We start from the raw sequence: 16972 nt of genomic DNA, 5'->3' as shown, positions 1-16972 counted from the left end.
TCTTTGATATGTTAATCTCTCATTAGTTTTCTTATTTGGGCTCCGACATATATGCCCTCTTTGATTTTGTTCTCGTTGACTCCAGTAAATTTCTCGTTCAAGTTAAAGAAAACCAGCTACATTTCGATCTATTGCTTTGACAAAATTTTTCATTACACCAAGTTTAATATGCAACAACAGCAATAAAACTTTCTCAAGAGTAACCAATGGTTTGTTTGCAAATTTGTCTTTCCTGGAATCAGTTCTTTTCTTTGAGGCCATTGTTTTTTAACATTATTTCTAATCCCTACTGTCCTATTCACAAATAAAGCAGCAATATTTGGTAAAGCCAAATTAGTAGGACTAGTAAAAGAGCAATCACTTTAAGATTACCACAGATATGCAAGAAAACTGCTCATACCCAATGCTTGTCAAGAGAAGTTTCATGTTATCATAGATTTCTTTCACATGTGCAGCATATGCTAAGGGTATTGATGGTAATGTATTTCTGTTATGGAGCAACACTGCTCTCAAAGTCATTTTTGAGGAATTAATGAATAACTGCCATTCAGCTGGATTGTGCAGGTGTCCTAGAGTTTCCATTAGAGAATTTACATAACTGCACCAAACCAAATTGCCTTCTAGAGAAAATCAATGTATAAATGTTTGCTGATGTTTATGAAATAGCATTTTTGATATCCTCTTGCAGGAAATTCCATCCTTTCAGCCTAGAAGCTAAAAGTTCGGCTTGATTTTAGACAAGTTCAGTTAAGAACAAGATCATTTAGTTCCTCTTGAGATATTAAGTGTGGTTCTGAGGATGAACATGTCATTTTGTATGTTGGGTCACTAACTTGCTGATCTTCTCCATAGTCATTGTGAGTCTCAACCATCAAACTCAAAATCATCTGGTTCATCTTCTTCACCCAAATTGAAAGTTTCTGGTGGTTTTTATACAGGTTGTACAAAACAAAGTTGCTGCTCAAGTAAAACAGGTCATATAGCTGTGTATATTTGGATATTTTAATGTATTTTTAGATTTAGAGGTAATCCCTAAAACGTTTGTTAAACAAAAATAATCTGTAGAATAACAATGGTCTTTTGGTCCTTCCAAATTAGAGGAACTGCAAATGGCACATGACTGTGAGATCCATTTAACCATGCAGTTAAGTAATTCAACACGACTAACACAACAGAAATTAGGAGAACCAAGACTTATCTTGATCATTCACTTTACATCCAAAATAAAGTTAAGTTTTTTTTTTAAACTAGAGAAGTGAAGTTTCATCACTGTGATTTGAAAGTTAGCTCACCACATATATAACAAAAGCTATTAGGATGATTGATACATTTAAGGCATCTTAGGTTGTAAATGCACAGAAACATTTAAAAAGTATACACAACACTTAAAGAAAAGGATCACAAACAATAAGGACCTTAACCAAGTGAAGTCTGGTACACAACTGAGAGAACAGTCCACTCTGCAGAACTAAGTAATATTACATAAGGTTTGAACATGCCTCTGCCTGTCAGACCACACAACAAACACTTCACATACTCATTCATTTTTGTAAAACTACAGTCTACTACTATTTAATCATGTATTATATCAAAATTGTGTCACATAAAAACTGCATTATAGAGAAATTCTGTTTGCATTTTTGAATTCAGTAAAAAAAAAAAAAAAATACATAAGAACCAGCAAATGTTCATGTGACAAGATTTGTGTTGACCAGTGTTGAGCAGATATGCAAATAATTAAAATTTGCATATCATTTTACTTATTGACAGGTGTACTTACCTTCACTACTATGGAGAGAAAAAAAAAGAGAAAAAAAAAAAAGCTATAACTCAGAGGGAAGCATTTCTGGACCTGTCCACATGAATTTTTTCCCCCCTTATGTTTAATAGAACATGTTCCCAAAGTTTGACAAAACCCTTGAAAAAAAGAATGTGTGTGTGTGTGTGTGTGTGTGATCAAAATGCAAACTGAACTAATATTTGGAAAATCAAGCTTACTGGCTATTCTGACAAATTTCCTTCAAAGTAGTTAGTCTCCTTGACTGCACACATATTCCAATGCTTTTGCAACTTTTAGAAGCATACTCAATAGTCCTATTTTGGGATTAATAACAGTTATCATGTTCTGAATAATTTCCTCAGTTGTTGCAAATCTGTGATCTTTCAAGGTGACCTTAAAGCTTTGCGGGGGGAATTGAGAACTAAGGACACAGCAATGGAATGCTCTACAAAAAATCTTAAATGGAAAACACCGAGTGTCAGGGGAATTGTTATGATGCAAACACCATTTTCCGAAAGCCACTTTTGCATCTGTTTTCTCTGAATAGCATTGCATAATCACCACAAGTTTGTTTTGTACTATTCTTAGTTTACTGTTTGACCATGGTGGAAAAATTCAATGAACAATGCGTTGAGTGTCAAAAGTTACGATAAGTATGATCTTCATACAGATCAAAACTGTCTCGCTTTTCTGAGCCTCAGAGAAGTTGGACTCTTTCATTTAGAGGATGGCTCTTGTTTCTGAATCACACACCAATAATGATGAAAGAAACAGTGTGGGTCAGCAGCAGCATGTTGACAAAAATCCAGACATATGACAACTTACTGCTATATGACCATCAGTGGGATGCAAGGCAAAATCTTGGCTGAAATGCACCACATTCTCAATCCTGTGATCATTTCTGATCACAAACACAAGCAACTGAATCATTAAGTTGATGGGTGGCTAGAGTGAAATCACCTTTGGCCCTCTTTAAACTTTGCGAACCACTGAAATGTCTTTGAATGAAACAAAGCACCTTCTCCAAATGCTGTTTTTAACATTTCATAGATTTCTGCTTCACTTTTCCATAATATAAAACAAAACACACAAAAAAATCTTCTGTTTAATGTACAATGATTCAGGAATGACCGTTGATAAATGGACGATTCAGGAATAATTGTTGATAAATGGACGATTCAGGAAATATTGTTGATAAATGGGAAATTTAATGCATTTCTATGTCTAGGTGAATCTTTGAACATGTTGCCACTCACTATGATGCTGAAATTTCAAGGTACAATGTCAATTTCAAAACTTTTTGATCACACCTTGTTTGCATATATTTATATATATCAAGTTGGCTTTACATTAGCAATACACCACCCTTGTGTAGCAATAAATTGGTCTGTGATGCCGGTGAAAGCTCAAAGTTGGGAATGATATAAGATTGTAGTTTTCACATGTGGTGATCAGTTTTCAGTGTCTGTGGGGAAGAATGAGTTGGCATTGAAATCTTTCTGACTTCAAATTAGAAATTATGGGGACAAATCATGCAGGTACCAGTTTCTCAACAACCAGCCAACATCATTAAGTGATGCCACGAGTCTACTATGACTGACTCAACAGCATTTGAATAACCAGCCAAAGGTCACTTGTGGTTAATGGACGTAGTGAGCATTGTGTCATGTGCTGTAACACAGCACAGTGGTCCAGCTAACCACCCAGTACAACATAGGAATAGCAAGACCGAATTTCCAAATAGACTATTCCCTGGATAGATACTAGCTTGCATAGGCTATGGCTGTTGACGGCTATCATGGGTACCCATGCTGACTGCAGGACACAAAAACTGCCTCATATGAGTACGTTACCACTGACATTGAACTACTGATATTTAGAAATCTGTAGCCTGGTCTGATGAATCCAATTTCCAATTCTGTCATGCTGATGGGCATATCGTATTTGGAGAAAGCAACATTAGGCCATGGCACCTGGATGCACTGTTGGTGTTCAGCAGGCTACAGGGTGTTAGGGTTTGGGGACTGTTTTCATGGCATGCTCTGAGGTCCTCCAATCACTGTTAATCAACACTGATGGGAATGCCTGCCTTTCTATCATTGCCAAGTACATCAATGATGACAGTGTATCCAGATATCTCTAGCATCTCTGAACAAGACAATGTGGCATGCCACAAGGCCTGCCAGGTTGCCAAATGGTTTCAGGAACATGACAATGAATTCTATGTCCTCCCATAGCCACCCAACTTACCTGATCTCAACCCAAATGAGCATGTTTAGGAGCTACTGGAAAATGACATTCCATACTATGACCATTCACCTGACACTTTGCAGGTATTACTGGACATGTCATGAAATGCATGGGTATCACTACTATAGGATACCCTGCAACACCTTGTGGAGTCCATGCCAAAACATGTACGAACTGTATTATGGGCAAAAGGTAGCCCCAAGGGGCTTAGATGTTGCTAATGCAAAGTCAACTCAGTGTACACACACTGGCGCCTCCATAGCCAGGTATGGCAGTGCGTAGCACACGCTTCTGGATTAGACCGGGGTTCGAGCCCGTGACCACCAAATATGGATGCGGAAAGGTTAGGGAATGGCCACCGCATATAATTGAATGTAAGGATCTTTTGTGGATAGAGTGTAGATTTGCAGTACTATTTAATTCTGTTATTTGGGCTGTCTGATCAATCCACTTATCACTAAAAGGAACTATTCTTACATCAATACAATTAAAATTACACTAGATATCTTTTGGCTCTTGCTGTATGCATTAAGATGAATGCAGGCCTGACATAGCTGAGTGGTCAGGAATGAGAATGCAGTAGCATATACTCTTTGAGTGGACTGTGGTTCAAACCCATGACTGCTAAACACAATTAATGATTGTATTCATGATTTACCGTACACTCTTCTGACTTGGTGGTTGTGCTGGAGTATAAACAAGCACTATCTATATTGTCTCACTATCATTATCAGATGTAAGGCCTTATGGCTGTTTGGTGTGCAATTTAAATTTTTTAATAAATTTATTAAAAATTCCTTATTCACTAATAAAAAAAAAAAAAAAAAAAAGATGAAACCAAATGCATCTGAAATGAATAACTTCTCCAACAACATCTATCAAGCATGAATGAAATTTTGAAACAATGGCAATAAATTCTCAAAATAACTGTATTTTATGGTTTGAGTTCATATATGAAGTGAATATGGTAGTCATGCAGTTTCAGCTGTTTTGTGGCCTTGTGCATTACCACACAAGGTGTGGGTCATTAGTATTATAAAAATGAATTGAGGTTAGGAAAAAAACCCGAAACAAGGAGTAAAAGAAAAAGCCAATCACATCTGGTGTTACCAGGTGATCACCTTTCCAAGTGCTGACCTGCTTAATTTTACATAGCTCATGATCCAACATATTCAGCTATGTATGTTATTTGGCTTCTACTAAATTTGAAAGATATCTGTTTACTAGTGGACTCTAATTGTATACAATGACTATTTCTCTCCTGGACTAGCTCCCCCATTTGTCTTCTTGTAAATTAAAGAAAATGAGCAAAGCAAGATTGAATTAAAAAAAAAAAAAAAAACCCATATTTTTCTAGTCATTCTGTTTTCTATGTCAAACTAAAAATACACTGTCCATCAAAATAATAAAAATCTGAATAGACGTGATGCAAAGGAAATATACTCAAATCAGATAATGACACGGAATGCTCACATATCAACCATGATGCTGTAAATAACATCAGCAAATTTAATGCCTACGTCAAGATGGGAAAAACATGAGATATTAAGAGGCTTTCCAAAAACTTATAAAAAGTGATTGAACATGGGATATTCACCTCCGAAAGAATAACCATGGAAGAGTGGCAATATCACATGAAATGGAACATAGAGCTTTACATAAGACTGTATGGTTGAAATGCCAATCTGTGGAATACTTTCAATCTAGGCTGAGATAAACTCATCTGTTTGAATGGTGCTCAAGGAAATTGTGAAATCTAAAGTTACAGCAGCCATTACCCTAACCATAAACCACTTTTTTAAGCCAAAAATTCTTCAGGTGTTTGAGTAAATACAGCTGTACTATAAAAAAAATTGTCAATTCCAATTTACATTCTTTTTCACAGATGGCAAGAACTAAGTGTAGAGGCAACAAATCCACCACGTGATGCTTTCCACTGTACAAGTGGAACAATTGTGTGGATTGTTCTTATGATGCAAATATTTGGTTGAAACTGATAATTATCTGAGAAGATGACAAAAGGTTGCTGCATATTTAAGACATTTGTCAGATCACATACAACTTACAGTACTTAATTTTTACCCTAAAGGAGAAAGCCACTTTCAAGATAATGACAATATCGTGCTTGATCTGTCTGAGTGAGGGTAAACACAATGACAAATTCAGTCCCTCCCACTCTGAACACCACAAAAAAAATCTGCAGGACACAATGTAATGTGTACTTAGTCTACTACCCTTATCACTAAAGAAACTATTACACTAAATATATCTTTGGCCACTGGCTAAATGCATACCATATTGAATTCTGGCTATAACTGAATGCCATACAAGGCTTGTTTCTAATATTTTGGCTGGGTAGTGTAGAAGATTGGTTGTTTCAGGATATTTTGGTTATAGTGGGCTAGTTCATATACCAAACTGCACGTTGTGTAGCCTAAAAGTCTGGAATAACTCATGGGAAGGGGATATTTGCTATGACTAAGATCAGCTAACTATAGCCACAACTGAAGAGGCCTAAGGATTCCTTCAGGCTCCTATAAATCCAAATCCGATCTCTTCAAATGAATAAAAAGTGGCAAAGACATTATACTGTTATAGAAAACCTAGGCACTTTTTATAAGCCACTAAGGCACATCCATGTTTCTTTGCAGCAATGATGCAACTTACAGGGCATAGTGTCACAATGCATTGTTTACATAATGTGTTATTGGATATTTTGGTGATTGGTTTTAATGACATATGAGCAATTTAGGCTAAGATGGATCAAGTCCAAAACACAGCAAGCGACAGATTGTAATAGCAACATGTTTAACTACACAAGCAATACTTTATTGATAAGTGCAATAATAATATGTTACTTAATTAAATGCAGTGTCCTATACTGTAGAAGCAGTAATGTATATCAAATAACAGTATGCCTCTTGAAGTCAGAGTATTTTTAATCTGGCATACCATAAATCAATAGTTATTTTCAGAGCTGTTTATCCAAAAACAAGAATAGTTTCAACTTACAAACTATGGCTTTTCCATGTTTAATGAGAAGTTCTTCTATGGATGATGCAAAATTTTCTACTGCCTTAGGGACCTGAAAGAGAACACAAAAGAAATCAAACTGAAACAAGAAGTGTTTGCAAAACTATTAAACAACTCCACACCTCATTTCTTCAATTAATTCATTTTACACTCATCTGCCATTCCTCTTATATTTTAAGTTGACCTTCATTATCTCCATTTTATATTGCTATTTATTATTAATACAATATTTAAAATAATTCCACCCACTGATGATAGGCCAATAGCCTTGAAACATGTCTGGGTGGTGGTACTCACTGAGAATAAGTAACAATAGTCTTCTCTATTAGTGAAGCGTTACTTATTCGAGGTAGTGCAATATCATGGAAACTCGTCGTGAAGGCAGAGCACAATATGAGAAAGAGCAAATGATGCCTACAACAACTACTTTGTAGTTTAAGAGTTGTCTATGGTGTATCTACACACCGATATTATATAGATAATACAATACAATATTTGATTGGAGATAATGTTTTATTCTCACTGTATTACAGTTATAATGACGAATAAAAAATTTCTATAAAATACATTGCTAGCAACATTGAAATTAATCAAATGAGAATATCTGTTTAGTGATTTAATTTCCTAAACAATCAAAGAGACAATTAGGGGATTGGTAACCTATGGCACTGGTACCAAAGTAAGTCCCAAACTGCATAAGTATGGAATTTTAATTAATCACTGCAACGAGGCAGTTCCACAAAATGTCATTAGAAAGGCAGATGGTACAGCCAGTTTAATTTCAATGTAAAACTTTCTAAATATATTTCAAAAACCCCATGTTTCATTTCTATGCATTTTCAATAAAATCAAGTGTGACCCAATTTTTAGAGGAAAAAATTAAATGAATTCAGAAACTGTTTCACAAGGGATTTGGAGTTTTGCAGCTATTTTTCGTATGGTAGTTATTATCTGCAAAATTTTTAGTAGATAAACCAATGATTAGACAAAAGTTGAACATTATAACTTACTGTTCAGTAAGCAAGTGGTTCAGTACTATGTCATGTGTTGATAGAATAGGGATTCAATTGTTGTTAAGATTATCTGCCATTCACTGAGACCACATCATGTCAAGGAGCTGGATATATTCTTGCTGTGCATATGTATGTCATATTCAAAAATTTTGTTAATTCAAACATTTCTCCCCTCTACTTCTACCTTATCTACTGAACGCATCAAGAATTTTTTTCATGCACCCTAAATTTTTTATTCACAAGAAAATTTTAAATTTGAGACTAATGCACTACCAACTGATGAGATATTTGTACTACCTTGGCATTTATAAGAAATTTTTTCAGGGGGATTTGTGCACATGTAGTTACGTGTAGCAACGGAAATGCTCTTCACAGCTTAGTCTAGACAGCAGGGCTACTGTTATAGACAAAACTAACTCTTTTTGAAGACGGCAAAGTTATCAAGAGTATTTTCCTTTAAGCACTCATTTGGTTGGTTGTGTCTAACCAATAATCTAAACAGAAATTCACAAGAAGAAAAATCCAAGGTGTGCTAATGTTTGAAAAAATACTGTACTGGTAAACAATCTTATGGCTGTATCTTAATATAAAATGGATATGTTTTCAGTGAAATTTAATTTCAATCCAAAAGACAATTATAAATGACACCAGCTTTCCTCCTTTTTTTTCTGCTTTTCCAAAATCTTCAGCTTTTCTAAAGTCAAAAGTCGGTGGCTAGGCATTCAAATATTCTATCCCTTGATAAAGCTTTTTTTACCATATGCTACAAAAATCATTTGAGTCTGATGCTAATTTCTTCTAGAAAAACCAAAATTCTATAGCCCTTTGTTTAAAAAGCAATACGAAATTAACTTACCTTCAACAGATAAAAATAAACCTTTTTTTGTGCACGTGTAACCAAAATGCCACCTACTGCAAAGAATTCTAGAAAATCTAGGTTACAAAATAAGTTTTTCTTATTCATTTTTCAGATATTACAATATTTCAAATATCATAAATTACAATTAATTTTAAATGAAATAGTGACAAATAAAAGAAAAAAATTAAATCAAATTGTTACGTTTACTAAATGAAACACAGCTAAAATCAGCCATCCTTTTCTGACTTTTCAATTTTGCATATAACCTTAGCTTTACACTTTCTTATCTTTAAATTCAAGATGGCAAAAAATAAAATAAAATGAATATTTGGCAGTTTTACCTGTTAGTGGTTATATGTAGTTGGGATTTTCATTAGAACCATGTCATTTCTGTGCTTCAATCACTGATTGAATACTCAATGACATCATGAGAAAGTCTGAACACAATTATGGAATTTAGAGCACACTGGTAATATAGATAACTTGAGTTTCTCAATTCCATGGTTCTTAAATAAAGCATTAGGCTGACAACATGCATCCACTATAAACACCAGTACAATAAATTTTATTGATTTGTATTTAAAACAGAAAAAAATAATTTCAAATGAAATCATCAGTTGTGGTTATTTTATTATTATTAATTTTTTTTCAAAGATAAATATTTGACCAGTGATATAGCTAAACTGCAATTCTGCCCAGACACGATAGGAGGGAGTATATGATGAGAGCCTTGTCGATCAATTCGGCCCTGGAAAGATTGTGCAAGGCTCAAGGGATAGAATTTTTTTCAGCCTGGTCTGTACTTGTTAACAGGAGAGACTGCTTCTACAGGGATGGGATACACTTAAATAGAAAGGGTGCAAGAATGTTTGCTGATGCTATCGAGGCAGTGTTAGGTGGGTCAGAAAACTGCTAGATTGGGGGGGGATACAAGGACTAATAGATTACCAGTAATCACTGGCAGAGGTGAAAGTGATTCTTGCACTGCTTCTATTGGAATGAGCAGCAGCCTGGAAAATAAGATGCAGGATATATCAGAGACTGCTGGGAGCCACTGGGGTACAAGTAAACACATGGGTTGTGTTAGGTTAGCTAAGAAAAAAACAGGTGCATGTATACCAATGCTAGTAGTTTGGTAAATAAATTTGATGAATTTGAGGTATTGCTCAAAGCATCAAAGGTGGATATTGTTGGGATATCAGAGACGTGGTGTCACACAGATATAAGTAATGCAGAACTGGAATTTGGGGAGTACAATGTCTACAGAAAGGATAGACAGGATAGGAAGGGAGGAGGGGTTATGTTATTAGTTAAGAAACGCATAAAATCCAAGGAAGTGAAGCCAGTCGACATCGCTAAACAGTGCAGTGTCGAGTCAGTTTGGTGTGACATAAGCATTGGGAGATCAAAATTGAGAGTAGGAGTGTGCTATAGGCCTAATGACTCTGATGAGTATAATAAGAAACTGTACAGGGAAATAGAGTGGGCCAGTAAATCAGAGTCTTATAATGGGGGATTTTAATTTCCCAGATATTGACTGGAATTTGTGGGTTGGTCACTCACACACTAGCAAGGCTTTTGTGGATTTATTGGATGACTGTTTTCTAAATCAGCATGTTCAGGAGGCAACTAGAGGGAGCAATACTCTTGATTTGATTATCAGTAGTGATTCTTCATGCATTAAGAATCTGCAGATACAGGAACCACTAGGTGGCAGTGATCACAGTGTGCTGAAGTGGAGGTAACTACCATCAGGGGTAAAGGAAAGGTTATTGCTTTCGTAAAGGCGACTACGATGGTCTGAGACAGTATTTAAAAATTCTATACAGTGGGACCAACTGATGATGTTACCAACAGCAAACTCAAAATGGGAAGCATTCAAAGAACTTATCTTGGAAGCTACTAGGCTTTACATACCAACTGAGAAATATCGTTCAAGGTTCAGGCCTAAATGGATGTCAGATGAACTAATGAGACGTATGGCAAGAAGAAAAATGCATGGGATACATATAAATTAACTTTGATAATTGAGAGCTATTAAATGCTCAATAATTCCTATATTCTATTATATTATAGATCAACAGGGATTACCTTTATTTTAGATATAGGAAGCTTCTTTTCGAACTCTCCTGGTCCAACTCACTAATAATTCTTGAGGATGGCGATATCTATTTTGTAAAGCAGGTGGGACATCTTCCCCACTGTCAGAACCGTAGTGTTCAGACCATGCAGTCTCAACAATGAGTGCTCATGACTGCTGTCTACAAATGCCATACTTCTGGCAGCATGGAAACCATTACTTGGATTGGCATAAAATTAGATTTTGAGGTCTAAACTGTTTAATAAATATGGACCGATTATTTCTTTCGGTCCTATAGCTGGACTTTAGAGTTTAATTTAGAGGTCTAATAAAATTGGATATGGGGGAGGGGATTATTCTCTACATTCCTTAAGTTGGACTAAAACTTTTCGGGCGTCATATTCACAGGAACGGAGCAATTCACAATTCAAGGAACGGAGCAACTCACAATTCTTGAATTGTGAGTTGCTCCGTTCCTGTGAACATGACGCCCGAAAAGTTCTAGTCCGACTTAAGTAATGTAGAGAATAATCCCCTCCCCCATATCCAATTTTATTAGACCCCTAAATTAAACTCTAAAGTCCAGCTATAGGACCGAAAGAAATAATCGGTCCATATTTATTAAACAGTTTAAACCTCAAAATCTAATTTTATGCCAATCCAAGTAATGGTTTCCATGCTGCCAGAAGTATGGTGTATGTAGACAGCAGTCATGAGCACTCATTGTTGAGACCACACGGTCTGAACACTACGGCTCTGACAGTGGGGAAGATGTCCCACCTGCTTTACAAAATAGATATCGCCATCCTCAAGAATTATTAGTGAGTTGGAAAAGAAGCTTCCTATATCTAAAATAAAGGTAATCCCTGTTTACTTATAATATAAATTAACATGTGACACAGAAGCCTATGATAGATATAAGTTGATCTGTAACCAAGTTACAAAGGAGGTTAGGCAGGCGAAGGCAGATTACGAGAAATCTTTGGCAAGGGATGCAAAGAAAAACAGCAAGGAGTTCTTTACTTATGTAAACTCTAGAAGGAAGGGGATGAATCAAATTGGTCCACTTGATATCGATGGTTCAACTGTTCATGATCCTGCTCAGGTAGCTAACAAACTAAATCAATATTTTGCATCTACATTCACATATGAGTTATTCAGGAAGGTGAATGCCATAGATGAAGTAAACACTGGCAGTGAGCTAGATGATCTTGTAATAATTGAGAGTAAAGTGGAGGAGAAATGGTAAAGATTCAATATCGGGTACAGCCACCAAAAATGGCGGCGAGGAGAGGAGGGGAAAAGCAATGATTGACGGGTTGTGACCTGCCCACTCACTGCGTTCCCCCTCCTCTCCTTGCCCGGTTGATTTGAAATGACACGCGGACGGCACTTGGCACAGCAACAAATATGGTGGCTGAAAACAAATGAAGAAAAAGCAATTTTTAAAAAACCAAGAAACAAAAATTCACATGAAATGCAATCACTGATTCTTCTCGCCCGTACATAACTAGACTATTTTGCGAGCATTAACAACAATAATTTTTGATCAGTGAACACATAAATGCTTCTTTTTTTCTTTAAAATTTTTGGTGGGGACTGCAGCCCCCACTATTTTCCCTCCACAAAATTGGAGCTCAAAAAGAAAAGGTAATTTAAGGGTAAATAGAACTAACGAAAAGCAACGGCAAATCAACATTTGAAAAAACATAAATGCACGTTTTTCTAGGCTACTTTACGACCACTAACAATGAGAAAGACTGAAAACAAGAAAAATAAAACAATTTGAGGGGAAATTTTACAAAACAGAAATTCTCGTTTTTCTATGCTATTTCTATGAAAAACATAAATGCATGTTTGAGAAAGGTTGAAAAGCAAACGAAAAGGTAATTTTACGAAACAAAAATGCACGTTTTTTCATGAGAAACATAAATACACGTTTTTCTATGCTATTTTACGAGCATTAACAATGAGAAAGGCTGAAAAGAAGAAAAAGAAAAGGTAATTTTAGGGGAAATTTTATGAAACAAACAAAAATGTTTCTATGAAAAACATAAATGCACATTTTTCTATGCTATTTCTATGAAAAACAATCAGATTGAACTGAGACAAAGAAAAACCACTCACCCATCGGTCGGGTGTCCTCGTTCAATCCTCGGTTTCAGGTTTATACACTAAGCTCACAGCTTTTAAATATTCCATAGTTAAATCACTGCTGCCGGAATGTTTCCTTTGCCACATATACTCTTCGAGGTAGGAGTCGAACTGATCATTTACTTTGCTTAATGACAGTTGCCGTTTAATAGCACTCAAGTTCCCTCGATTTTGTTAGTGTTTGCCCGTTTCCTGTGAAAAATACCTGTGACAAAGGAGATTTCAAGGCAGCAAGCAACAGGCACCCGCACAAATCAAGAACTGACCAAAATGTGATTACTCAATCAAAATCAGCCAATCACAGAGCCCCCATCAGTAATCAGCCCCAGAACTCCGTCTATGTGGGGGCTCCATCCCCTACACCCCCAGAATTATTCAGCGGAGAACAATATCAATAAACAATAGTTCATTTTTTAAAAATTTTTCGGTTTCGTATTGGGTTTCATAACCCAGAAAAACCTCAGCGTGCCTCGTGTTGCCTTTCAAACGGGGGCCCAGACCCCCGTTGAGCGGGGGATTCGGCCCCCTCACCCGCTAGTTTAATTTCACCTTTAAATTAATCATCGGTCTTAATTACATTCGTAATTAAGACCGATGATTAAACCGCAACCATGTGATATCAAAACACCACAAGTAACAGGTGCGGCACAAGGTGACACGCACTGCGTGGCACCTGTGTCAGTTGTGATCTAGACGTAAGTTGACTCCGCCCACTGGGTGGAGCCGGCTGAACCGTTCTCATTGGCTGTACCTGATACTGAATCTCGACCGGAGAAATTGTTGAAGATAAATACAAGAAAGGCACCTGGGGTGGATATATTAAATTAAAGGAGTTATATTAAAGGAGGCAGCAAAGGAAGTAAGCAAACCCTTAGCCATAATTATGAGAGCTTCCTTGGACTCAGGGGAAGTACCCACAGACTGGAGATGTGCAAATGTGACCCCAATTCACAAAGGAGGATCAAAGGCTGACAAGTAATTATAGACCTGTGAGTTTAACTTCTGTTCCAGGAAAATTAATGGAAGCACTGGTTAAAGAAGCACTGCAGGATCATTTTGACAAGAATTCAGTTATAGCTCAGACACAGCATGGTTTTGTTAAGGGAAGGTCTTGCCTGACCAATCTGATTGGATACTATGATATAGTCACAAAAGAATTGGATGAAGGGAATAACTTTGATATTATATATTTGGATCTTAGAAAGGCTTTTGATACTGTTGCACATGGAAGACTGCTGCACAAATTGGAGCAGTGTGGCATTGGTGGCAAATTGTTGCTATGGATAAAGGGATGGTTGAGTGGCAGAAGACAGAGTGGTAATTAATGGACACTGCTCATCGTGGACTAATGTTATTAGTGGAGTCCCTCAGGGTTCAGTGTTGGGTCCATTGTTGTTTTCTGTATTTATAAATAATATTGATGGTATATCAAGCTTAATGTCCAAGTTTGCAGACGATACAAAGGTTGGCAGGGTTGTTAAGGACGCTACTGATGCTGTGCTGCTGCAACAGGATCTGGAAAGGTTGAGCAGATGGGCTGAGAGGTGGCAAATGAAGTTTAACATTGACACATGTAAAGTACTACATATGGGAAACAACAACCCGAGAGAAACGTATCAACTCTGTGGTACTACACTGACAGTGGTAGAGAATGAAAAGGACCTGGGGGTAATTGTGCAGGAAGATATGAAGTTCACTGAGCAGTGCAGATGGGCTGCAAGAGTAGCTCATGGTGTCTTATCAATGATATACAGGAATTTTTCTAGCAGGGATAAGGAGGTGATTATCATCTTATATAAGGCAATGGTCAGGCCGCACCTTGAATACTGTATACAGGTCTGGAGGCCTCATTTCAAGAAGGATGTAGAGCTGCTGGAATGAGTACATAGAAGGGCAACAAGGTTAGTGAACGGAACAAAGGGTTGTTCTTACGAAGAAAGGCTTAAGTTTTGCAAATTACAGTGTCTGGAGACTAGGCACCGGCGAGGTGATCTAATAGAGGTGTACAAAGCCTTGAATGGTTTGAGCATGCTCAATGCTGATGGGATACTGCCTCTTGCTCAGAATAATCACCTGAGAGGGCATAAATTCAAATTGAGGAAAGACAGATGTAGAATAGATGTGCGGAAATTTGCCTTTAGCCAGCGGGTAGTTTGGTTGGTGGAACAGACTTCCATCCCTTGTTGTGGAAGTTGATAGCCTAAATAAATTTAAGAATCAGCTGGATAGGTATTTCAAATGAACGGAGGGGTGAAGTGGAAGGTTTTTTTTTTTTTTGTTTTTTTTGGCTGATGCTGCATAAGCTTGCTTTCTTGCATTATGTGCCTCTACTAATGCTAAACAACCAATAATGTAATAAGCTACACTATTCCAAGGTTGCACTGTACATATCTAAAATAATAATAATAAACCCATTTTAATTACAGGATCTCAAATTAAAAGCATACTTACAAGACTTGCAGGTTTTTGTAGATCTGGATGAACATATTCTCCCAATGATGGAGTACTTCCAATTCCGACAACCCTTTTTACTCTTTTAGCTCCTTCATCAAAAATCAATCCAAGATTAGCAGCAGGATTTCTCAGTGCCTTCTGAACTTCTTTTAGGTGGCTACCTGCATACTGTATGCCTATAATTTATAAAAAATATTTGTATAATAATTGCAACATTCTGCATTGACAACAGAAGTAACTGAAAAGAATGCTTCATCTAGGAGTAAAAGTAACAGCAGTAGCACCTTTATTGCAAAATCCTGGAAACAACTTGTTGCTTTCAATAAATTTGGGTCCTTAATTGGGGAAAGAAACAAGGTAAGCATAAGAAGAATATTTTAAGGTGATCATAAAGCAGGCATGGGTACAGTGCATGCTCCAAATCTTATCTAGCAAGCTCAAGAAAATGAATTTAATAATGTTCCTGTGAAAAGGTAATCTGGCATACAGATCAGGAGTAAACAACTCATTGATAGTTTTTTTTTTTTTTTTTTTTTATGTAAACCCCAAACACGAGAGGTATTAGAACCTATAGTACCGTGCTTGGATTGGAGGTTGAGAAGACGAAAGAAATTTGTTGACACTGGACTTGAACTTCTGTAGAGTGTAATTTTCGGGAAATACGTATGAAGGAAGGTTGTACCAGAAAACGGCAGTTGAATGAATAAACGAGAAAGATGAAAAGTTGGTTCTGTGAGTTTGAAGTTGAACAGCAAATGGATGTTCGCTGGTGGCAGCATGTGTTCGGACTGTTTTGAAAGAGAGAGAGCGGGAATTATAGAAGCCAATTCAGAAGAACAGTGCCCATGGAAGTATCTGTAGAAGAGGCATGCAGCAGAAACAGTACGTCTATGAGACAGCGAGTGGAGACACTCTGTTAGAGATGAATCATTAATTAACCTAACTGCCCTCTTCTGGATGGAATCAAGAAGCCTGAGAGAGGTTTTGGGGGCACCACCCCAGATGTGGGAACAATATTCCATGGTAGGGTGGATTTGCGATTTATACAGAGTGAGCAACTGTTTGGAAGAAAAGTAACGCCGAGAGCGAAAGAGAAAACCAAGTTTTTTAGATGGAGAGAAAGCAATATTTGTAATGTGCTTGTGCCAAGAGAGATTAGAAGTCAGGGTAATTCCCAAAAGAGATATATCATTTTGCCTAGAAATCAGAGTGTCACCAAAGATAAGCATAGTAGCAGAAGAATCCTTTTTGCAAGATATAAGACAAGACTGAAGTTTTAGAAGGATTGAAATCAACTAAGTTGTCTTTGCCCCACTGGAGAATTACCTGGAGATTGGCATTTAAGGAAT

General features: G+C 36.8%; 1 protein-coding gene across 1 annotated transcript in view; it reads right to left on the bottom strand.

Annotated features, from left to right (window-relative positions):
• Positions 1 to 16972, bottom strand: part of Acadvl (Acyl-CoA dehydrogenase very long chain) — a 136460-nt gene that overhangs the window by 16001 nt on the left and 103487 nt on the right. Inside the window, exons 11-12 of the mRNA XM_090376974.1 lie at positions 15621 to 15799; positions 7043 to 7115 (exon numbers count right to left, since the gene is read on the bottom strand). Of these exons, the coding sequence (XP_090233100.1) occupies positions 7043 to 7115; positions 15621 to 15799 (252 nt within the window). The remainder of the gene's footprint in view (positions 1 to 7042; positions 7116 to 15620; positions 15800 to 16972) is intronic.

Source organism: Mastigoproctus giganteus, chromosome 1 (assembly GCF_048544385.1).
Source record: "Mastigoproctus giganteus isolate SK-2022 chromosome 1, ASM4854438v1, whole genome shotgun sequence".
NCBI lineage: Eukaryota > Metazoa > Arthropoda > Arachnida > Uropygi > Thelyphonidae > Mastigoproctus > Mastigoproctus giganteus.
The sequence above is the reverse complement of the archived record's forward strand: the minus strand, read 5'-3'. Positions and strand labels throughout refer to the sequence as shown.